Source organism: Chionomys nivalis, chromosome 20, assembly GCF_950005125.1.
Source record: "Chionomys nivalis chromosome 20, mChiNiv1.1, whole genome shotgun sequence".
Classification (NCBI taxonomy): Eukaryota; Metazoa; Chordata; class Mammalia; order Rodentia; family Cricetidae; genus Chionomys; species Chionomys nivalis.
The window spans coordinates 55,204,005-55,227,412 of NC_080105.1; the positions used below are offsets into that span (position 1 = coordinate 55,204,005).

The following is a 23,408-nucleotide window of genomic DNA, read 5'->3' on the forward strand; positions in this document are numbered from 1 at the left end:
GTTCTTACCAGTTGTATTTAAGCCCACGTGGCCCCCTGCCCATTCTGGGTGTGGCAGACCAGGTCATAGGAGGGCCAGCTGGGGTCTCTGCCTGCAGGGTTTGTGGTTGAGAGAGAACAGGGAGGTGCCCACCTGCCAAGTTCATTTCAAACCAAGAGCCCTGGCTTTATAAAGTATACCCTACCCAGCCTTATATTAGTTAATAATTCCATGAGCAGGCAGGATTGTTTACAACATGAAGCTTGAGGTGGCACAACCAGATTTCACCGCACTTGCCGAGACACACACCGCTCTAAAGCTAAGCACTGGAGCCCCTTACTGGACATGAAAATGTAAAATCATATTTCTTCATAGGAGTTAGGAGGGCTGCATCTTCTAAACTTTCCTCTGGTAACTTTTTTTATGGTGCTGAAGATCCAACCAAGGGCCTCATGTACACCAGATAATAGCTCTATCACGGTGCTGCTCCCACAACCCTCCCAATGTTATAATCAGAAAAGTTTCTAAACACAAAACTACAAAGGATGTATCTCAACATTATTGTGAGTGAAAGAGGGCAGATAAAAGGGGGCCACTAATAATGTATTAGATAATGGCAAGATGAATGCTATTTGAAGATGGGGCAGAGCAGATGGCAAAGACAGAGCAGCAATGTTCACATCGTGACATGCACTTCCTTGCCTGCAGGGGCCGCATACCGTCAAGGAGCTGACCCAGTAGCACAGCTCCAGGGCTCTGAGCGGCTGGGGTGTGGACCTGCGCCAGCAAGCTCCCTTACTAGAGAACCAGTCCAAACAGCTCCCACGTGGTGAGCTCAGAGTTTTATCTCATTGGTGCCACCTGCCAAGGCAGAGAAGGAGAGTGCTGGATGGTGATACAATGACCACTATAAATGTCAGCCAGGCTGGCTAAGGCTGGCCAGGAAGGGACAAAGGCAGCTGCAGCCTGAGAGGAGTCACCTTCTAAGATGGAGAAGTTCAAGGCTGCGATGTTGTTGGGGGGTGTCGGTGATGCACTCGGCTATGGGAACGTCTGCAGGGAGAACAGTACTTTAGGCTCAATCCAGGAGGAGCTGCAAAAGACTGGGGGACTGGACAGCCTTGTGCTGTCACCTGGAAAGTGGCCAGTGAGTGACAACACCATCATGCACATGGCAACGGCCGAGGCCCTCACCACAGGTAGGACTGACGGGCATACTCTGCCCCAGGTGTGCTGGGGTAGAAAGACGGGTGTGTGGCTTCCCATGTTGATAACAAACCAGTACCAGGAACCTTGAAGGGAGTGCGTGGTGCCCCGTGTTACCTGACACTGCTGCTGAAGCTGGTGATTTAATCTCCACCTGGAGCCTGACCGGCAGCAGGTCATGTTTCTCCTGTATGTCTTTGGGGACAGCAGCGTTTCACAGATGATTAAACTCCAGATTCTAAAAAGCTACTTCCCCTTGTTTCTGCTGTTGCACCACAAGCAAGCCTCTGGAAGCAGCTCTGGGGGCCGAGCACAGGCAAAGGTTCTCGCTGTAGAGGATGAGGTGTCTTGTTCTAAATCTACTACAAAAGAATATGTATCCAACTTGAAATTTGGGATTGCATCTTGGTTCCAAATAATTAAGGTTAAAATATCCATCCGAGCTATTCAGTTTGGACATTGTTTATGTGTAAATGTTATAAGAAAGAGTAATTTGGATACAGGAGAGCAAGTGTGTTCAGTTAGAAGCAGGTCAGTGCTAAGATCAACAAGACGTTACATGGATTTCCGAGAATAGTACATATACAAACATAGTGTGTCCTTCCTGTGCAGGGTGTGCTAATATCCTGCAGGTCTGATATGCCATCATTGCAAAATGAAGGTCTGAGGGCAGCAGTTAAGCCAGCAGATCTCACTTATGCATTCACCATTCTGCTCATCTGTCGTGAACATGCTCAGCTTAGTTCTGCAGTCACTGTATAGGAATGCCACCAATGTCACGTCCCTAAATAGAACTGAAGCCCGTTGATAAGATATGGTATCACAGCCTGTTGAAATGGTGAAGCATCTTTCTGAGTGGGTATAATTATGGAATCCAAGTATTTATGGATTCTGCCGTCACTGTATAGGAATCTCATCAGCTAGCCCCTGAGTAACTAGGGGAAAAGTAAAGCATATCGGTACGATACAGCATCGCTGTATGGAAAGCAGTGAAACATTGTTTGGGGGTTTCAAAAGTTTTTGAATTCCAAGTGTTTTATTTCTTCTGATATTTTTGGTCATACTTATGTGCCTTTGTAGTCAATATTACAGCTCAGAGCCCACCGCGGCTCACAACCTCAGGAGAGCATGACTTTTCCATCAAAACTGCAGTCAGTACTATCTCCTGACATTTGCTCCCCTGGTACCGTGTAGACACCTCTGCACAGCCACATCAAGGTCCGTGTCTGTGCTCAGTTCTGATGGGTGTTCTGTGCGTGAATGCAGAGTGCTAGGACCGTGTCTGTCTCTGGGGCTTCCTCGGAGAGCCCCTGATACAGGCAGGCCCTGTGTAACGGCACAGAGTACTTGGGATTAGATGGACCAAAGTCAACTCAAGATGAAATGTGCGTATTTAGCAAGGTTTGGATCATTTTGCAGTATTGGTTTTTTGGTTTGGTTTGGTTTGGCTTTCTGAGGTGAGCTCCCTGCCAGTCACCAGGAGTACCAAGCATGTGTTTCTATGTTGTGCCCTGTTATGGCCTCTCATTGTAGGTCATGAGAAAACACTTGTTGAACACCCCCTTAGTCGATCCTATAGACCAGAGGTTATCAACCTGTGGGTTATAACCCCTTTGGAGATCAAATGACCTTTCACAGGGGTTGCCTAAGACCATCCTGCATATTGGAAATTTATACTATGATTCATAACAGTAGCAAAATTATAGTAAGGGACTATAATAATTTTAAGGTAAGGGGTCACCATAACATGAGACACTGTACTGAGGGGTAGCAGTGTTAGGAAGGCTGAGAACTGTGGCTCTAGACACTAAGCACTTTTTCCCCTGCTAAAAACAGCCCAGTTTTTAGCAACTGTAGCCCACTTTAGGGGCTACCATCTGACTAATGGTAGGCACAACTCTTTGCAGCCCCTGCCCACTGCCTGTTTATTGTGGCGTTTGGATCCCTGTAGCCTGCTTCCCAGAGTGGGACCCCTCTTGACGTATTTAAACAAGTGTCACTCGTGATTCCATCACCCAGCAATGGCGATGCCATCTACAAGCCATGGCTTAGCTGCCACTGGCCACAGCCCATTCAAGGGCAGTGTGTGGCATTCAGGACATGAGAGCGGAAACAAAGGCAGGGCCTACAAAACCTGTCGGTAGTGCTGCCCCTCACTCAGGAGTGCAAAGACCGAGTGACTTCATGTCACCAGGTGAACGTCTAGTGAGCATGGGCGGTCACACCAGGCTCCCAGTGTGGCTCATCCCAGGACCATTTATTTGCTCCAGGGCTCAGGCATGCAGCTCCACATTCCTGCCAGCTGCTGCTGAGCCTAGGAAAGTGGTGGGGTGCTCACATCCCTGCTCCTTAAAACCCTTGTGGCTGCGAGAGTCAAACAGAGCCACAGGATGAGGTGCTCGGTGGTGCACGGCCACCAGGCTGGGGTCGGGACTCTAGACGATCTTATGCCACTGGGGTGAGTGATTTTGGCTGATTGTTGACTGCCGGGGCCAATCAGCAAGGCAGGGAGGGGAAGGGGCAGGAAGTGTCTCAGTGTGCAGCCTACAAGGAACCTGAGACCAGCAGGATAAGGTGCACCAGGCCTGCTCCTTCTCTTCCTTTCAGGGACTCTGACAGCCGAGATAGAGTTGGAGCAGACACAGGTCAGAGCCAGGGGGAAAGATAGAGTTGGAGCAGACACAGGTCAGAGCCAGGGGGAGAGAAGGAGGATGCAACCTATATATAGGTATTTTACTTCAAGAACATGGTGTTTTGCTTTTATATATATATATATCATAAGGTCAGTTGAGAGCTGCTGGCCAGTTTTCTAAACTGACTTACCTTCAGGATGGATAGGGAGGTAGGGAGAGGACTGTAGCAGTCAGAGCAGGGTGCTGGATTTTTATGGATCTTTCTTACTCTGGAAAAGCTCGGTTTCAGTCGAAGGCAGAGATTTTGTGGTATCTGGCCTTATCATTGTTTTAGAGGACTTGGAGAGGCTGGGCTGCCAGGACGGAGGGGACACTGCCGTCGGTAAGCAGATAGCCCTGACAAAACAGTGCCAGATGCTGGGCTCCACCAGCAACCTGGCCAGGCACAGGTCCTGCCTCCCAGCAGGGGTTTGCAGGCAGATTAAGCTAATTTTATTCCTGTGGGGTTGCCGCAAGAAGCCTGGCCGGGACATGTGGCACTCCCTCCTCCCAAACAAAGTTCTGCCAATCTTCTCCTGTCCCAGTTCCAAGCTAGGCATGGGCCCTAGAGGAAGAAGAACGGCAGGGCTACCTCCATTCCAGGGGCACCAAGGGCAGCGTGGGAGAAAGGCTCTTTCTCCAGGAGCCCACAGCTGTGGCTAAAGGCCCTGCTCCCGACGGGGCAGGGAGCAATTGTTCCGGATGCTTCGCTTCTCCCGGCAACAAGGAGTCCGAGGTTTCCAGCCTGCTCTTCTCTGTAGCAGGGTCACCAGCCCCTCACCATGCCCTGTTCGTCTCTTGCCACCCAGCCCTCAGCAAAGACCGGTCACCCGTGGCCACAAAAGGGCCAGTGGTTGTCTCCTAACGGCACTTCTCCATCCTGAGTGCAGCTTTGACAAAGGATGAAAAGCGCTGGTGGCCATGAGAGAGGACAGGGGAAAGCACCACCCTCATGCTCACTGGGCACCCGAACTACGGCCTGCTCTCCAGAGGATCAAGCACTCCGGCCTCCACTGTCTGGGTGTGTGTGGCCTTTGTCCGTGGATTAATTTAGTGAGAAAAACTCTGGCTTTGCAGTCAACACCCATCAGCTCTAGTCAGGCAAAGAGTCTTCCTGGAGAAAACAATGGCTGTTCATGAAGGAGAGGTGGGCCAGGCCCCGTGCTGGCCAAAGGCAGGTGTTCAGTACAGACTAGTTCTTCTCACCCCCAGTGGCTCATGACCTTCAGGGGGTGACCCCTTCTGGTCCCCCAAACACACTTGAAGGGAGCAAGGCATAGCTTGGCAGTAACAGCCACACAGAGCCTGGGTTTCCCAAGGGGGTGGTGGGAGCTGGAGCTCAGTGGGATCACCCTGTCGCCTGGCGTCCCTCCAGGTCAGTGAGGCTACTGCTGTGCACAGTGTAGCGTGACGTAGTTTGTTCTGAGTGGACAAAACCGCTAGTGAAAATGAGGGTGGTAGGTGTTCCCTAGACTCTCAGGACACCAATGTGGTGTTTTGGAAGAAAATGACCCCCAAAAGGAGTGTTACTACTAGGGGTGTGGCCTTGTCAGAGGAAGTGTGTCACTACGGCGGGGCGGGGGGAATTTGAGGTCTCCTTTGCTCAAGTTTCACTCAGTGTGACACTCAGTTCACTTCCTGTTGCCTGCAAGATGTAGATCGCCAAGCTGCCTCTCCAGCACCATGTCTGCCTGCACACTGCCATCTCCTACCACGATGGTCATGTCCTGAGCCTCCACAATTAAGTGTTTTCCTTTATAAGAGTTGCCGTGGTCATGGTGTCTCTTCACAGCCACAGAAACCCCAAGACAACCGGACTAGGAGCAATGGTCTGCTACAGTCTAAACTGCACCCAGGCGGCTGTGCAGTCACCAAACTTTCTGCTCTAAGCACACTGGTGCATCCTTGCCACCTATGGAAGCTGTTCCCATGCCAGCACCCCCACTTTCCACCCTCACTGACATCTGTCCCCACCCCTTCCCCCACAGACTACTGGTGCCTGGATGACCTGTACCGTGAGATGGTAAAGCGCTACATAGAGACCGTGGAGAAGCTCGTGGAACATCGGCCAGACCCTTCCACTATCGAGGGCTGCTCGCAGCTGAAGCCAGATAACTACCTCCTTGCCTGGCATACGCCCTTCAGTGAAAAGGGTCAGACAGCTTTCTGTTCACAGAGCTGCTGTTAGGGACCTTGGGTGCTGGTGCGGGTGCTGGCAGCCTGCCCAGGCTGCCATTGTGGCATCCCTGTATGTCTGGATCAAATCCTTGGACAGGCAGGGCATCCCCTTGTCAGCCAGCCCTGCCTGCTTGCACATCTGTTAAAGACACTGTCCACAGAGGGGTTTTTGTTATCCATCTCCAGTTTACTTTAAGGGATATTCTCCTCTGCCTTTGCTTGAAGTTTGTATTTAGTAAGAAGTGCCATCTGTGTTCACGGAGTGCAGCACACAGGCAGCCCCAGCTCCCACCTCTTAGAGCCTCCCCTCCCCTGCTGACCCTGTCTCCTAGTACCCCTTAAGAATAGTAAATATACTGCTCTGCATTTATCCTGAAAGGGGACAGCGTGGACATCTTCCAGTGTGGGTGCCACGACTCTTAGCCCCTTCTCCAGCTCCATCAGTGTGGGGACCTGGGCTCACTCACTCTTCCCAAACAGCAGAGGTAGTTCCTGGGATGTCTCTGAAGGGTACGGGAGCCACAGAGCACAGGCAGGACCAGGTCAGCTGCTCTGAAACCCCAGGTAGGCCAAGAGAGAACAACTCAGGTGCAGTAGAAGCTACCACAGGAGAAGTGCGTGTAGATGCCACCAGCAGGAGAGATCGTTTGAGCAGGTAGAAGCATGACACTGCTAAGAGCAGCAATTTAAGCGGGTGTAACAGGATTTCTCTTCTAGTTTCACTTCTGCTACTTTGATTTAAAAAAAAAACAGTTCTGTTATAGCCTGCCTTTATGGAGAACTCAAGGCAGGAACTTTAATCAGCCAATCACACAGTCAAGGGCAGAGAGAAATACATGTATGTGTATTTGCTTGCTTGCATGCTTGCTTGCTTACCTTAGCTTGATTTCTCCACTTCTAAATGTTCAGGACCCCCTGACTAGGAACGGTGCTGTCCACGGTGGACTGGGTCTTCCCACATTAATTAACTTAGCTAAGACCAACCCCAAAGATACGTCCATAAACCAGCCCAATGTAGACAGTCCCTCACTGAGACTCTTTCCAGGTTATTCTGGATTGTGTCACGTTGACAATTAAAATTGACCATCACAACTACCAACCAGGAAGACTACTGAACAGCAATGCCTCCTGGTCTGATATTCTTCTTCTAAAAGTCTTAAAGACCCATAATGACAATACACTAAAGCAAATGATCAGAAGCGTGTGTATGCGGATGACCCTTGGCATCATCATTTGTACCAGCAAAAACCTGGAAGCAGTTTGGTGTCCCTCAGAAAGAGAATGGGAAAGTTAACTGCACAGCTACACGGTGGAATGCTGTGTAGCTGCTTAAAAGAATGAGGTAGCTCAGTGTGCTGGCATGGAAATTCTCTGCTGCAGACTGGTGAAAAAAACCAACCAACCAACCAAACAAACAAACAAAAAACCAGATTCTGCTGGGTGACAGTGGCGCACACCTTTAATCCCCATACTCAGGGGACAGAGGCAGGCAGATCTCTGAGAGTTCGAGGCCAGCCTGGTCTACAGAGTGAGTTCCAGGACAGGCTCCAAAGATACACAGAGAAACCCTGTCTCAAAAAACCCAACCAACCAAACAAACAAAAAAACCAAGATTCTAACTAGTCCACTACATCTTTTCCATAGTGTATATGGATAGAATTCGTAGAGTGTGCGTACAGGAAACTTCACAAAAGAGAGCAGAGAGGACCAGGCAGTGGTGGTGCACGCCTTTAATCCCAGCACTTGGGAGGCAGAGGCAGGCAGATCTCTGTGAGTTCAAGGCCAGCCTGGTCTACAAAGCCAGTTCTAGGACAGCCAGGACTACACAGAGAAACCCTGTCTCAAAAGAGAGAGGAGAGGAATGCCGGACTTCCAGGGGCTATGGGGACAAACCTGAATTCAGGTGTCTATCACCCATTTAGGCTCAGGGTTTGGAGCTGCCACTAAAGCAATGTGCATCGGGATGCGGTACTGGAAGCCAGGCCGGCTGGAGACCCTCGTTGAAGTCAGTATTGAGTGCGGTAGAATGACCCACAACCATCCCACAGGTAAAGCGGGTGCCAGATAGGTGTGGGTCCTGTTAAGATGATGTTCTGCTTGGAAACGGGATTGTCACTAAGTGTGGCCATGTTAGAGAGACCACACAAGGGGGAGAATTTTCATCATTCCTGTATCATACATGGCAGAGCAAAAGAGAGGTGTGGATCTTGAGGGGAAGCTGGGCTGTAGTCTAAGTAGGTGCCAGTCAGTACTATGGGCTCCCGCCCTTCTCCATGGCCTAGCCTATGCTTCTCCTCTTAGTATCCAGGTCCTGTAGCAGCCCTGGAAAGATGAGCGTTTCACCTCTTACGCAGAGAGAAGAGGCAGAGCTTACAGCTCTGGGGGTGGTGTTTGGACTTGAAAGCCCCTGGCTCAGGTGACAGCTGTCCCTCTTTCCCCCACCCTCCAGGTTTCCTTGGGTCCCTGTGCACTGCTCTGTTCGCCTCCTACGCAGTACAAGGAAAGCCCCTTGTACAATGGGGAAGAGATATGCTGAAGGCGGTCCCGCTGGCTGAGGAGTACTGCAGGAAGACCATCCGGCACATGGCAGGTGAGCCTGGCTTCCTGCCCCTGCTTCCCACTCACCCAAAGCACATATGCTCATGTTCCACCAAGTCCTGCACCAGCCACACAGAAGCTATAAGTGCTCAACCAAAGGCAATGCCTCGAGAAGCCCTTGGTCAGTAAACGAAGATCTGACTTCGCAACGGTCCTCACTTGGCCAAGGGCAGACACCTGCTCCGAGTGGTACCAGGACCTCACAGAGAAACACAGCCACATGCGTGGCTTCTTCCCCAGTAGCCTGAGGTCTCTAAGACACCCACACCTTCCACAGCTCCAAGCTGACACCAAATGTCTAGTGTGACAGAGAACTGTCTCTGCCTTCATAGAGGAATGCATTGCCCCTACATTTCACACAACCCCACCCTAGCCTGTACTTAACCAAAGAGATGCATCCGTGCCACACACTTCCATCTGTCCCAGATGGATCCCCGTGTCATGCATCCCCAGAGACCACTAAAGGCATGTGTTCCCACAGTTTCCATTGCCCTCGCTAATCAGAGCCTGTCACCTAGTGGGCATGGTCAGCCTGTTACTCAAAAGTCCTGGACACACTACGGCTTTCAGGGTTAGGGCGCGCAAGCAGCAAAGTATACCCCACCCTCCCCCACTTTACTTGGAGGTGCTGGGCGGTAGCCATAGATACAGATGCAGGAGCCCAGTGCAGGACCAGAAAACTCAGGGCTCGCTCCCCACATCACAGAGGATATGGAAGACCCTCTTACCCCGTGCCGTTCTCCACTCTAAGGGAGATGCGTGTGAGTGGGCAGCGCAGGTGGCCCCACGTGTCCTGCTGTGCACCTAAGTGGGAGTAAACGTTCTAAAATAAACCGTCCAGGGTGTCCTGAAAGAAGGGAGGATGTGAACCCAGGGCCAAGGCAACTGCTCCTCCAAAGCGGCCTGAAGCCGAGAGACTCTTGGGCAGTTCCAAGAGTCACGTCAAAGTCACCGCAAGATGGGGGAGGGGCATGTTCTAGAGGATTCTAGAACAACTTTACAAGGACACATAACACACAGGAGAACAGCCACTTGGCCTCAGCACTGGAGGAAATTGGGCTTACCAGGTGATGCTGGGAATCCTAGCTAGCTCATCTCTGAACTGCCTGTCCATCGCTTGCTTGGCCTCCACGGGACATTTATTGCCTTTATTTTTGCTTAGTTTAAGCCATCATTCCCTGTTCCCTCTGTCTCAAATGGACTTTGGTGTCCCCTGAAGGTCCCCCAATGCTGCCTACAGCCAGTGGGCTGTTTCTCCCATCTAAGCAGGGTCACCAGATGCTCCCCAAGACTGGAAGACACTTATTATGATAGAGCAGACCCTTACAACACAGCATTCATACTGCTAAGGAACCTCAGGACTCCAGAACCCGGGTGGCTATTTTTCATGTGTGCCATCCTTTGAGGGCATGAACCTGAGAACAGAGTTCACTTCCAGAAGATCTGGGGACTTGACTCTCTCTGGGAGGTGACCCTGGAGACACAGTCCTGTTATGTCTATTTGATTTTATGTTTGCGTAACTAGAGTTTTAGGAGCTCCTTAGAAATAACTTTCAACAGAACCTAAGCTCACCCAGAAAGAGTTGTTCTGTAAACATCCTTGAAGAGCATCCCCTGGAGCTCCCTCTCTGAGAGCTTCTGGGTCTGAAAATCTCCCTGCCTAGCTGCTCTCTCACCTGCTCCCTGGGTAGAGGCAGGCGGTGCTGCCCCACACAGGTGTTTTGCCTTTAGTGGTATTCAAACAGGTAGTGCTTCAACTTTGTGAAGCCCGCAGGTCCAGAATTCCAATATGCTAGAGAGAGAAACTGTCCCAGCACCTCCTGGCTTCTCTGCTGCTGTGTCTGCTCGCCGCTGCCCCCCCAACCCCCATAGCCCTCTACTCTCTCTGCTCTGTCCAGCCATAGACAAAAAATAGGGTCTAGATCTCTATCCTCGGCTTTGTCCCCAGACCTTACTACCCTTAAAGGCATTCCCCATCCTCTGTTGCCTCCAGGGGGAGACAAGCTGTCACCCTCCTAGAGCAGGCACCTCCATTTCCTGCTGCTCCCAGGCTGCGGATGGCTTGGTCATCTGTAGGATGAGTGACTGCTGGCCACTGCCCAGCCAGTGCCCTCCTCATCTGATGCGCCACCCAGAGATGCTGCAGCTTCCTTGCCGCTTGGGTTTCAGGCTACCAGTAAAAACGAACCTTCCCCTCTTACTGTGCAGTCCAGGTTTAAGCTAAACAAAACACAGAATTCCCTGTTGATTTGGCTTTGGGTTTCTGGGTTTCTTTAGTTTGGGGACTTTTTCTTTGTTTCTCTTTTCTTTTCAGTGTCTTATGCATGCTAGGCAAGCACTCTTAACCCCGGGCTACATCTCCAGACCTAATTAATTACAATTATGAACTCATAATCGTCCTGTGACCACTTTCTGCTTTAGAGAGCAGTGAAATAACCTGGGCACTGTTCTGCTTCCTCCCCGTCTTCTGCGCTGCTGTTGGAAGCAGTCACAACTATCATGGCACAGGTGCCCCATCCCCCACGCCCTCCGCGGGGAGAAGGCGCTGCCCACCTCCCCCGTCCCCATGCCCACCTCCTGCCCTCCTGCCCTGTGCTTGCATCTAGAGTACCAAGAGCACTGGTTTTACTTCGAAGCAAAATGGCAGTTCTATCTGGAGGAAAGAAAAATCAGTGAAGAAACAGGGAACAAAGCCACCTTCCCTGGCAACTATGATGCGGAGGAGCGAGACAAGGTAAGTCCAGCCCTGGGATAGCCTGTGCTCCGTGGGCAAGCGAAGAAGGCTGGTGGGTGGACGGCAGCCACAGGGGTGGGCGTGGATCTTTTGCTAGGCACACACTGACCCACAGTTCTCTTCAGACATACAAGAAGTGGAGCTCAGAAGGCAGAGGGGGACGGCGCGGCCATGATGCCCCCATGATAGCCTACGATGCCCTCCTTGGTGCAGGGAACAACTGGACCGAGCTGTGCCAACGAGCCATGTTTCACGGAGGTAAGATGCCCTCCTCTGTGGTGGATACTTCCAGAAGGTATGGATCCTGTGCCCTGGAGCACTTCTCGGTGTTTAGGGTCCACAGACGTGGGCTTCAGCCACAGACCTGGAACACAGGCCTCTGGAGTCTCTGATCGCCATCCATGTACAACATCAGGGACATAGATATGGTCGCAGTAACCTACTTTGATGTGGCCCACAAGCCTGCCAGTCTCACGGGTGACCACTGTCGGAAGGACAGTGGCCAGGTGCAGGGACTCTTCTCTTTCCAGCTGCTCACTCAGAGCTGGCAGATCTCCCTCCACCCCGTGACACAGGCTCCCCCGCTCCCCTGCAGTTCTGTAGCCTGCACAAAGCCGCGGCATTTTAGAGCAAGCTTCCTGGGTCTGGGTGAAATGCTTCTCCTCCTGAGGCCCATTGTCCCCTGGTGGCCCCCACTCTTGACAACAAACGGAGCAGTGTGGGTGTGAGTTATTCTAGCCGAAGACCTATGCATCCGCAAACACTAGTGAGCCCTGTGTTTGTGGAACTCTGCAGGGGCAGGGAGATAGGCATCAGTCTCATCATTTGTTTGCTGTTCCAGGTGAGAGCGGAGCCACGGGGGCAATCGCTGGCTGCCTGTTCGGGTTGCTGCACGGCCTGGCCAGTGTTCCACGGGGCTTGTACCAGGAACTGGAGCACAAAGACAGACTAGAAGACTTGGGCACAGCCCTGCACCGCCTATCCACAGAAGAAAAGTAAAGTGTTTCTGCCATTTCCCCTCCCAGAGGGCAGCCTGTAGCTGTCCAGGCTCAGACTTGGAGCTTCCCCTAGGAAAGGGTACACACGTGTGCTGTGTCCACACAGGAACACATGCCTCCCGGACCATAACTCCACTGTAACTTCCCCCTCCAGTTCCAAACCCTGTTTGCTATATAAAATACATTGCTTGTCCTAAGAGAATGTTTTCCTCACCCTCTCTGAAGCCTGGCACAGCGCTGCCAACGCCTTGGGTTTGCTGCCCACAAACCTCCAGACGCTCGGTGACAAGCTGTCTCTGGACAATTGGTGTATTTTATTCTGCCCCAAACCTGGTGCTCCTTGTTCACCTGCGTGAACGACACTAACAGCCGTGGCCCTCCGTCTGAGAGCCTTCCTCGGTCTTTCCCGCTGCCTTGCTATGTATTTCTCCCTGCTGCCCCCTGGCACACTGTGAGGTGGGCATCGCTCTTCAGCAGGCAGATGTGTCCGTGCCTCTGAGTAGAGACCCTCGGTGGCTTCAGGATGTACCCAAAGCGGTCGTTCAGCCTGCTTGCCGTGTTCTAGTCACTAGTCGGGCAGGAGCTGACTTCCTGTGCCGCATGCTGCATCTTCCTCTTGGTGGGTTAGATCCATGTAGGAGGAAGTCTCCGGCTACCGTGTCCTGTTCCACGGAGGCTCCCCAGGAGGGGTTAGCTGGGAGTATAGGGGAGGTGGTCACAGACTCCTGTTCCAACCATGGCTTGACATGGGTTTTCCTTGGTGAGTGACCAGTACGAAGCCAGCCACTGTTGACCAGATGGCTGGTGCTGGGCCTGGGCAGCAGATCTGGGCCCTTCTCGTTGGTGCTGTGTTGTCTATGAGGAGAGCCAAGGCTCTTTGCAGTGAGAAGCCGGTGAGGCCCCTGGAAGCTTTGCCTGGGGGAGAGCTAGGGCGGAAAGCCTTCATCTGTGGAAACTGCACAGGTTCTAGAATGCAAATTCTCCATGGGTCTCACGTGCTTCCGTGGGATGGTTGAATGCAAGATGGTGATGCGTCTCTTCTTCCCTGTGATAAGATGTCCAAATAGACAGTAGGACAAGTGACTGCAGACTTTATTAGCAAAGGCCGCTGGCACAGGCTCGGTGATGTGTTAAGACTTCTGAGGTTGCTCTGTCCTGGGTACCTTGTTTCTTCTTCCTCAGTCCCAGGCATGTCTTGGGCATCGCAGTTATTGTCCCAGAGGGAAGAGTAGAGTTATATGGTGCTCAGATCTTTGGTGTCCAGCACTAAGCAGGTTGTGCGTGTGCATGCGTCTGTGCATATGTGTCGTTTGCTTCTGGGTAGCAGAACGATAACTGAACTAACACGCTTACTGACCAGGAACGGAGCGACAGATAAAGGGGAAATCATGCGTTATCTACTTCCACTCTGCTGTCTAAGCAGCCCAAAGCAATGGATGAGAATGAATGGAAGTTCCCTCAGGAAAATAAACCCCGCTGGGGTGTGGTAAGATTGGGCTTTCCCCAGATAAGCACACTTGGATTTTGAAGAGCACCCTCCTGTCACTGGTGGCCTTACCCTGAAGGTGGCCTTTCCTGTCTCTGTCCTTGGTGCAGAAGTGGCCCCGATAAGCAGCGTGTGTACAGTAGTTTAGGGTGGAGGCCTGCATGGGCTCCATCCTACTCACTACTGGTCCTCTGTAAGTAAGAATGAGAAATTTACAAAGTAATGATGAATTAGAAAGCCTGAACTAGAGTGAAATCTGCAGACTTGTTATAAAAGTCCCCCAGTTTCGTATTCCCATGACAGATAAATGCAGCCCCAAAAGGGACAATGCAAGCCTGGATGGCTGTGGCTGGTCCAGCATCCCCCGCTAGACACGTGATGCTAGCTGGCTTTGTTCTGAGCACAAGTGTGCTGTGCACACAGAGCCTCAGGACTCAGGTACTGTTGAACGGTGGCACATAGGAGACATGATCTCCCCAAAGTTCTCCTGAGCCCACACACTGGGCAAAGTTCATTTCTTATGCATCCTGCCAGAATTTTCCTCTGTATCTATCAGTGTTTCATATAGGGATGGCATACGTGTACATGTGTGCTGTGTACACATGATTCCTACCATACAAAGGATTAGAGTAGCTGTATATGTACACACTTGCTCCTGGCTTTTCCCACTAACATGGCTTATTAGTCTATCTTCATGTGTGCATGAGAGAGTACATGTACACATTCTAACTGGTCCTCCATGGAGTAAGTGTATCACAGTTCATCTACTCAGAGCTGAACCGAATCTTAGATTGTTGTGGCTTTTCTGTTCATTTGTTTTTTGTTTCAAGAAAGGGTCATACATAGCCCTGGCTAACCTAGAACACATCTGTCTGCTTCCACCTCCTGAAATTAAAGGAGCCACCACCCCCAGTTATGTTGTTCATATTTTGTTTTGTTTCATTGAGATAGGATTTCACTGTGTATGTGGGGATGGCCTCAGACTCGGATCCTTCTGGTTCACTCAGTCTTCCGCATCTCTTGTGCGAGCAAATTCATCCCTACAGGTAGCGCAGGAAGCCGTGTTTCATCCTAGGATGTCTACTTTCCTTTCCTAGTTCTGAAATTATGGCACAGGCAATGTTTTCTTGTCCCCTAGTTTTATCCTTGGAGTGAGGAACAAGCTCCTCTTGCGGGCACTGTACTTTAGACTAAGTGTCAGGTGCCCACTTCAGCTGGTGTGGGGCCCACACACAAGGTCACACATCTGCACATTAGGTTTCTGAGGGATGGGTGTTTCTTATTCCTGGGTGACAAACTGAGCTGACTTACAGAAAAGTGTGGGTCATGGCTGTAACCTTCAGCCATTCTCTGCCTAAACCAAGGGCAAGCACCCTCTGTTGGTCCAGAGGCGTGGGCATGTGAGCCAAATCCGGGGCTGAGACTGAGAAGCAAATGTCCAGAATGATCCCGTGTGTTCTCAAGAACATACGTGAACTTGTGCTGTGGCTCCCCAGCAGAGAGCCGTGTTCTCAGAAGAGGAATGTGCATCATAAGGACAAGGCCAGGAGACACAAGAGCTAGAGTTCAGGCTAATTTAGATTAATTTCCCTAAAATCTCTGGAGACCGAGAGAGAGCGAGAGAGCGAGAGAGAGAGAGAGAGAGAGAGAGAGCGAGAGAGCGCACGGTGGAGACGGAACCAAGGCCAGGGCTAGCCAAGTGCTCTATCACTGAGCCATAACCCTGCCCAAGGTCCTTCATTTATATTTGAAATCATTTTCCCAAGGTTTTCATATCTGAAAGTCAGATAAGAGGTGGGCATTATGGACGCCATTCCTTTCTAACACTTGGTGGGAGTAAGTCAGCTAGACAAGATAACAGACTCCTCAGAGATTGACAAAATTAGATTCTTATGCATGTGGCAGTGGTAAACACTCATAATATCAGTCCTTTGGAGGCAGAGGCAGGAGGATCACAAGTTTGAGGACAGCCATAGCTACACAGCCAGTACAAAACCAGAACTACAGGGTGAGACCCCGTCTTGGACGGAAAATAAAAACTAATAACAAACGAGACAACTGGCAACGCTTATGTAGCCCCAGGTTCAAATACCCCTTTACGACTCACAGGTGGAGTTCAGCCAAAGGCCAGCTGAGCTGCAGCTCTGTTTTGGTGCCTGGCTTTCCCAGTCTCACGGTAATAACAGCTCCTACTGCTGAGCATGAACTTCCCTTAAACCAGGCTTTCCATGAGATCCGTAGCGTTGGTGAGCCTGTTTGCAGGCGAGAGATCCAGGCTTTAGAGACCAGAGGGTCTCCCTTGGGATGGAGCAGTCAGAGGAGCTTAAATTCAGTGTGACAAGCCACACTTTTTGCTCTCCTCCCAGCCCAGGTGGCCTCTGCGCCTCTCATAGCCTCCCCTTCGCTGGAGGGCAGGCCGAGAGCATGGCCTGATGGATCAGTGCCTCGGGCTTGAATGTGGGTGGAAAACCCTGAAAACATCCAATCTGATGCTCAATTCGAATGTCTGATTAAAGTCTCCATCATTAAAATCCACCCCAACCGTTCTGTTAGGTTGGAAATGTCTTTTAGGTCATTGAGCTAGCATTATCTCTCTAATGTTAAAACTGATCTGGGCTAATTTATGTGTCCCTGTTAAATAGAAATAAGTTGAGAGACCACTCCAAATGTTCTAAATAAAGAATCGTCATGGGTATGAAAGTCCCCAGTGTTATAGAAAGCACAGCCACCAGTGTACGGAGCTCTGACTTTGTCCTGAATGCCATGCTGAGTTCACCACAGACTTACTTGTCTTAAGTCTTTTGGTGATCGTCTTAAGGAAATGTTTTAAGGCCAGAGCAGGTGGCCCCCAAATCATAGCCCCTTACACGACCCTTTGAGCCACATCTCTGAGATCTACTTGCCCTCCCACAATTCCTGTGGGGTGTCACTCAGGACCACTTCCCTCTTCTTTGGGCTCGTGACTAGCAGTCCTGGTAATGCCAGCTTGGAGAGCATCTACCTCCATAGCGCTCACCCCAAATCCCGAGGGAGAGCATCTACCTCCACAGCGCTCGCCCCAAATCCCGAGGGAGAGCATCTACCTCCACAGCGCTCGCCCCAAATCCCGAGGAAGCTCTGAAACCCTCTTGGCCCCGTGGTGTAATCAGCGTCCTTGACTCCCTCTTCTTACAGCATGACTTTATGCTTTTGTTTCTCATGCCCTATCTTGATTGTTTTCAAGTCAATCTTTCCTCCCTCTCTGACTCCTTTCTTTTCTCCCTCTTTTTGAGATAAGTTCTCAAACCCAAATTGCCCTCAAAATCCACCTCCTGAGGACCTGGACGACAGATGTACACTGTCATGTCTGGCCTCAGATGATTTCAAATGTGTTTTTAAAGCCAGGTGTGGTGGATCACATCTATAATTTCAGTTCTTGAGAGGCTAATCCAGGAGGATCACCACAAATTTGAGCCCAGCCTGCATAGTAAGTTCTAGGCTAGCTAGCTTTGTCTACAAAGTGAGAACTATCTCAGAGAGAGAGAGAGAGAAAGAGCCACAGAGACACAGCTACAGAGACACACAGATGCAGAGATACACAGAGACAGACACACATACATTTTTTCTGAACCTCTTAACAAACCTCAAACCGTGTCCTTATTTTTTTTGTCATAAATGTTTCCATGAATTTTCTGAGCAAGCATGTTCTTCTCTCACCACCGTAAATCATAAGGGCTGACCTGGCTAGAATGCTGATGTCCTGTGTACTAGGATGCCACTCTGAAATACTATGTTTTATGTTCTACAGCTTGCTGATTGTCTCACCACAGCCCCTTTTAATCTATTTCTCTATGCCGCATCCTCACCACACAGAGGTCAGGAACCTGCTTGTCTGTGTCTACTCTCAGCCTTTCACCTGCCACAGGCTCTGAAGAGCAGCACAGTGCAGTAGCTGTCTGTCTACAGAGTAAGATTCCAAGAACCCTTTACTCCTTGTATTTTGACGCACTGAAAAGTGCCCAACTCTTAGGCCTGGGTCAGCCCAGGTGATGGCTGTCCTCTGTCCCTCCCAGCCTGATGACCAGACACTGATCTATCACACCTATAACCACACATGTTGAACTCAAGTGCAATAGCAGAGCTCCCATGGCCAAGGCAACCAACCATCAATCTTGAGACAAGCCTATTCTAGGATAGCACTGACATTCCGATTCCAATTCAGGATTCCAGCCATAGCCACCCAGTTGCACAAATGACAGAAGTCAGCACACATCTACTGCAGAGATTCCCCTGGACGGCAGTCGCCATTACTGTGAGTTCACAGATGACAGGCAACAGGCAAGACTAACACTGGCTCCACGGCTCATCCTGGAACAGTGACACGGAGCATCTCACAGACACTCTCCCTGAATCCCTCGCTGGGTCTTCTGGGTTGTTTGGAAAGTACTCGTTCTCTTAGAGATATGATTTTCATCATTCATAAGCCTAACATTAGACCTGCTGGTAACATATCAGAATCTCCACTTCAAAAGGCCCCATTATTAATAAAACCAGTCTTAGTGGGCTGAGCGTAGCTCAGTAGCAGAGTGCATACCTAGGAAACACGAGGACCTGGGTAGGTTCCGTGCCAAGAGAACCTGAAAATCAGAGTGCAATCTTACTTATAAAAAGTAAAAATGAACCTGGATTGCGTCTCTCCTCTAAGTCCAACTTGGCAATTGCATACATGGACCCCTTGGTCACTGGCTCAGGAACTGGGTCCTCGAGACAGATGGTTATTGGTCCGTGGAAGTTGATCAGGACTGCACAACACTGAAAGTCCCTATGTAGTGCCCCGCTTGATGACCAGACACTGCTCAGGCCTGTCGACAACTGGGTGGCTGGATGCCACCACCACAAATGGGCTCCTGACCAAATTATGAGGGCGGGCTCAGAGGGTCCCTATTCTCATGGCCACCTTGTCCTTCCAGAGTGGCCATGAGGACCTCCTGGAGGATGATGGAACAGCTGGGAATCTATGAGCCAAAAGAGGGTCTGAGGGGTGACAGGCAAAGGCCATTGTCCTCCCCTGCTCCTCTCCTGTCCATGGCTTTTGAGGAAAGGCTTACAGAAAGGATGGCCCTGAAAATAAAACATGGTGCTCCCCCAGCAGAGTTAACAGTTATCCACCACGTGCTAGGCAGGATGAGCAGGGAAAAGCCGTGGCCCTCAGGCCTCAGTTTTGGGGTAAGGAATATGGGAATAATCATATTGTTCTGGTTTTGCCTTTCTGTTCATGTCATAAACATCATAACCAAAAACAAATTCTAGAGGAGAGGTTTATTTCTGCTTATACTTACAGGTCTGTCACAATCGATTATTGAAGGAAGTCAGGGCAGGAACTCGAGGCAGGAACCTGGAGTCAGGAGCCATGGAAGAATATGGCTTACTGATTTGCTCACTGGGTCATGCTCCGCTAACTTCCTATACAACCCAAGACCACCTGGCCAAGGGTGCCACCTCCTACCATGGACTTATCCTGCATGCCCAGAGTCCAGTCTGATTGAGGCAACCCCACAGTTGAGACTCTCTCAGATAACAGTGGGCTATATCAAGGAGATAGCAGAAGCTAACTAGGAGAAAGATAAAACAGTCCATAAAAGATATGTCCTGGCCGGGCACTTGGGAGGCAGAGGCAGGTGGATCTCTGTGAGTTTGAGGCCAGCCTGGTCTACAAGAGCTAGTTCCAGGACAGGAACCAAAAGCTACGGAGAAACCCTGTCTCAAAAAATCCAAAAAAAAAAAAAAAATCTTTAAAAAAAAAAGATATGTCCTGGTGGAGACATGTCCCTTGTTGGGCACACAGCATCCTGATATGGATGTTTCATGCTGAGCAACAAGAAGAGACAGGAGATCGGCAAATAGACAGGTTGGTACAGTGATGCCAAGGCCGTTACTGTCACTGCAGAGGAAGTGAACACAAAGCCACCTGTGGGCAGATGGAGACACAGCTTGTTCTGAGGGGAGTAAGAAATGGTAGCAACCACAGCATACTTTATAAATGACAATTGGTCATGGCCCCTGTGTGTCCTGTAGTAGCAGTGTGGTTCAGGATGTGGTGTCCTCACAGGCTAAGAAATGGGTCCCTCTGGCGGATACCTGGCAGCTATGCTGAGCCCTGGAGTTTGAGACTCCACTTCTCCCGCAAGGCAACTGAGGCAGAGGAGCACTCTCTGCCAGAGAATGCTCAGAGCAGAGGCCAGTGACCCTGGCGTAGCCCCTGACCACAACCCAGTGAGGCTCTACTGGTCATAGCTGATGAGGAACTGGACTGACCCGAGGCTGCGTGTGCTCAAATGAGGGTCAACAGGGCTTGAGGTCTGCTGTTCTCTGTCTTCAGTAAAAGTGCTGGTGGCATTCCTTAGGACTGAGCAGCCTGGGTGTGTCCCGAGATGATTGTCAAGTCTCCTTTCCAAATGACCTTGCCTGTCTGCTACTGATGCCTAAATTAGGAAGGTTTATGGGTCCCCTGTTTGTGTTGGCCATGGAGGGGAAGATTCTGTTCCATCCTGGACCAGCCTCTATAGCTCATCCAAGTACCTCAGGGACGTGGAAAATGGGCTTAGTCTTGTCTACACACTGCCGCTGAGCAGAGTGTCTCACATGGGCAGCATAAGGCCCCCACAAGATATCCTGGGGCTTCAGTATGAGTGTGAGGATGCTGGAATGTTCTGGCATAGATTAAGCCAGAGGTAACAGCGGCTCAGAACTGGGGTGGGTGGGAGGACACCACAAGAGATAGTGTGGACCTCAGGAGACAGAGCACAGAGGAATCTCCAGAGGGTTGTGGCGTAGGGCTCACAGCTAGGACTGACACCTTGAGAGGAGCCCCGAAGTGAAATGTCTCCGGAGGGTGGGCAGCAGCTTGCCAGGGGAGAGGGAAGCTACACTGCCGGGAAGGAAACAGATTCAGGTGAGCCAGGTATCTACAGGGGTCTCACCACTCCATCCACAGGCATCTGCCAAGGCTGGCCCTCCTGCTGGGAGCTTTGTGGGCACTGGAGTGAAGTGGAAGAGAAAACAAACTTCCTCCACATGAAGCTTTTGTTGCAGTAGGGGCTTGTGGGTAGAAATAGAATGGCTCTTAGAACAGCACCAGGAACTCAGTGGTCCTGCAGTGACCGGTTATTCAGAGGAAGTGCTAGAGAGCAGCCCTGGGCTGCTTGCAGTCCCCCTGAGGGCCTGGCACAAGCTGTTTCAAGGACAGAATGCCTTGGGCAGATGAACTAAAAGCAAAGATCTCAAGGTGAGACAGGGCCAGAATTTTATTTCCCGAGGCTTTCTTCATCACCTTGTACCTGCCAAAAGTTGGGAGAACATGAAAGCCAGGGTCCAGAAGAGGACAGAAGCTCACTCATGCCACAGTGCATGGCCTGAGGGATGCTAAGCAGAGAGAGATTTACACAAAAGAAGAAATTTTGGTTAATAATGATTGTTAAACACAATTTTGACTGATTGGAGTAAGCTGTGAAAGCCCCCTTTATTCCTCGTTTACAATGCAGACACCCTCTTGGCTGTAGGTCCACGGCATGACAGGGCCACGGCGTGACAGGGTCACAGTGTGAAGGCCAGGTGTGAGAGGGCCACAGTGTGGCCCACCAGAAAAGAACTTAAGTACCTGCTCTAATCTGCTAATCCTGGCCCATAATCCTTAGGAAAGTGTCTGCCCAAATGAAAACACCTGAGATTATCGTGGGGGCTTTGAGAAACTTTGTGAGACTCCACCCGGAGCTGCTAGCTAAATCCCCTTTCCATGTCTGCCGAAGAAGTCAGGCCGAAGGCCGCAAGTGGCCTCAAGTGTTGGTCCCTGGTGACGGGCAGGTGATGAGCTGTTGGGCAGCACCTTGGCCATGTGCTGGCTGCTGACATGGGATGTGCATGGCTTGGGCCCAGACAGCCAAGCTGTGTTTAGACACACTAACTCTCTTGATCTAAGGAGACTTGGCAAGCCTCCCCCAAAGCGTCACACTACCCAGAGCAGAAGGCAGTGTGGAACCCTGGCATGGGGCATGTGGAGAGGCTACGTCGTCCCTTCTTTTGTGGGAGAAGCTGAACAGTTAATGCCAGCTGGGTTTCTCATGTCTCCCTTTAGAAAATGGGCTCAGGAGCCCTCAGAGGAACTTGGGAGTGATACTCAGTGCCCTGCACGGTTGGGCTCGTGGTCTTTAGTCAGTCGGTCAGAATATCTTGGTTATTTCATCAGCATGGTTATTTCAGTCATCGCAATGACTCACCTGAGAAGTCGTTAAGACCGTTGAAATAGCCTAGCTGGCCTCACAAACTGTGTGACCACAAAGCTCCAAGCAGGTACACAGGCTCTTTGAGCTTCTTCACAGCACTGAGCCAGGTGAGTCTATCTACATCCTAGGCCTAGGGAGCAAGACCTCCGTGTCTCCACAGGCTCCGTGGCTCCTAGGAACTCTTGTGGCCCGGTGTAGGACACCTAGTTGGGAGCTGGTAGTGATGATTGCTAAGCTCCTCCTGGAGACTGTAGAGTGAAGTGTGTATAAGCCAGTCCAGACCCTGCTGGAGGGTATGGAATTTGTCATTGCCCATGTGTGAACTCAGCCTGTGCTGGGTTCCAAGCCCCACTTGAGATCCTATGCGCTGGTACTCATAATGGAACTGTGGGTACATCCTGAAACCAGACCCACAGAGGATGGTGGCTCAAGAAGGACAACACAGGAAAGGTGTGACTGTACCCAGTCTAGGGCGAGGTAGATGGAAGATGGTGTTGTCCTCGGGACAGCACAAAGAGTAGCCAAGGCAAGCAGAGGCTACCGGGTGTGGCCGGCAGTGGAGGATTCTGGTCATGTGGCCTATGGCCATCAAGAGCATGGACACTATTGGCTGTCAGGTTCAGGTGTGTGTGTGTGTGTGTGTGTGTGAGGCAGGCAAGCCTGAAAGAGGGGCGGGGAACATTTCCTGGAGCCAGTGACAGTTTGACACGTCTTAAAGCTGTAGGGTCCTGTGCCTGTAGGGAGCATGAGCCAGGAAGACTCCTGTGTGCCCAAGGGACACGGTTAATAGGAGGAATTTGGGTTGTAAGGGCTTAGTTCATAGGCATGCAGTGTGTTTGTGTGACCCAAGATATCCACACAGAAGCTTGTATCTAGGCAGCTGACAAAAGCCAGCCCCGAGATGTAGAAGTTTATGACCTCATGGTCAGTTCCAAATGCCCCAGGAAAGGAAAAAACACCACCCACAACCAAAACTAACCCACTTCCAAGACAGCACCATCTTACCTGAGAGGCAGGAGATCTGGGACCCCCTCACACACATGCAGCTGTGCACAGATCCCCTCAAGCCCAGCAGTGGCACATAGCCAGCCCCACCCCCACCCCGTTCCCTCTACAGCTGTGAAGACGCACAGATGGCTTTGCAGGGAGCACAGACCCCCCAGAATCTCTTTGCCAATGCTGTCCGAGGAGGGTGAGCCCCCTCCGGTGAAAGGAGGTCTCTCTCCACCCAAGACAGCTTCCACAGGTAACCAGATGAGTCTGGAGAGACACGTCCACAGGCCATCTGGATGGAAGACA

General features: G+C 50.9%; 1 protein-coding gene across 1 annotated transcript in view; it reads left to right on the forward strand.

The window, feature by feature from the left end:
* Positions 1-914: 914 nt before the first annotated feature.
* The window catches only part of Adprhl1 (ADP-ribosylhydrolase like 1), a 28,026-nt gene continuing 5,532 nt past the window's right edge, over positions 915-23,408 (forward strand). The window contains exons 1-7 of the mRNA XM_057752786.1: positions 915-1,178; positions 5,846-6,010; positions 7,958-8,083; positions 8,485-8,625; positions 11,240-11,367; positions 11,493-11,625; positions 12,209-12,362. Coding sequence (XP_057608769.1) covers positions 968-1,178; positions 5,846-6,010; positions 7,958-8,083; positions 8,485-8,625; positions 11,240-11,367; positions 11,493-11,625; positions 12,209-12,362 — 1,058 coding nt within the window. The 5' untranslated portion in view covers positions 915-967. The remainder of the gene's footprint in view (positions 1,179-5,845; positions 6,011-7,957; positions 8,084-8,484; positions 8,626-11,239; positions 11,368-11,492; positions 11,626-12,208; positions 12,363-23,408) is intronic.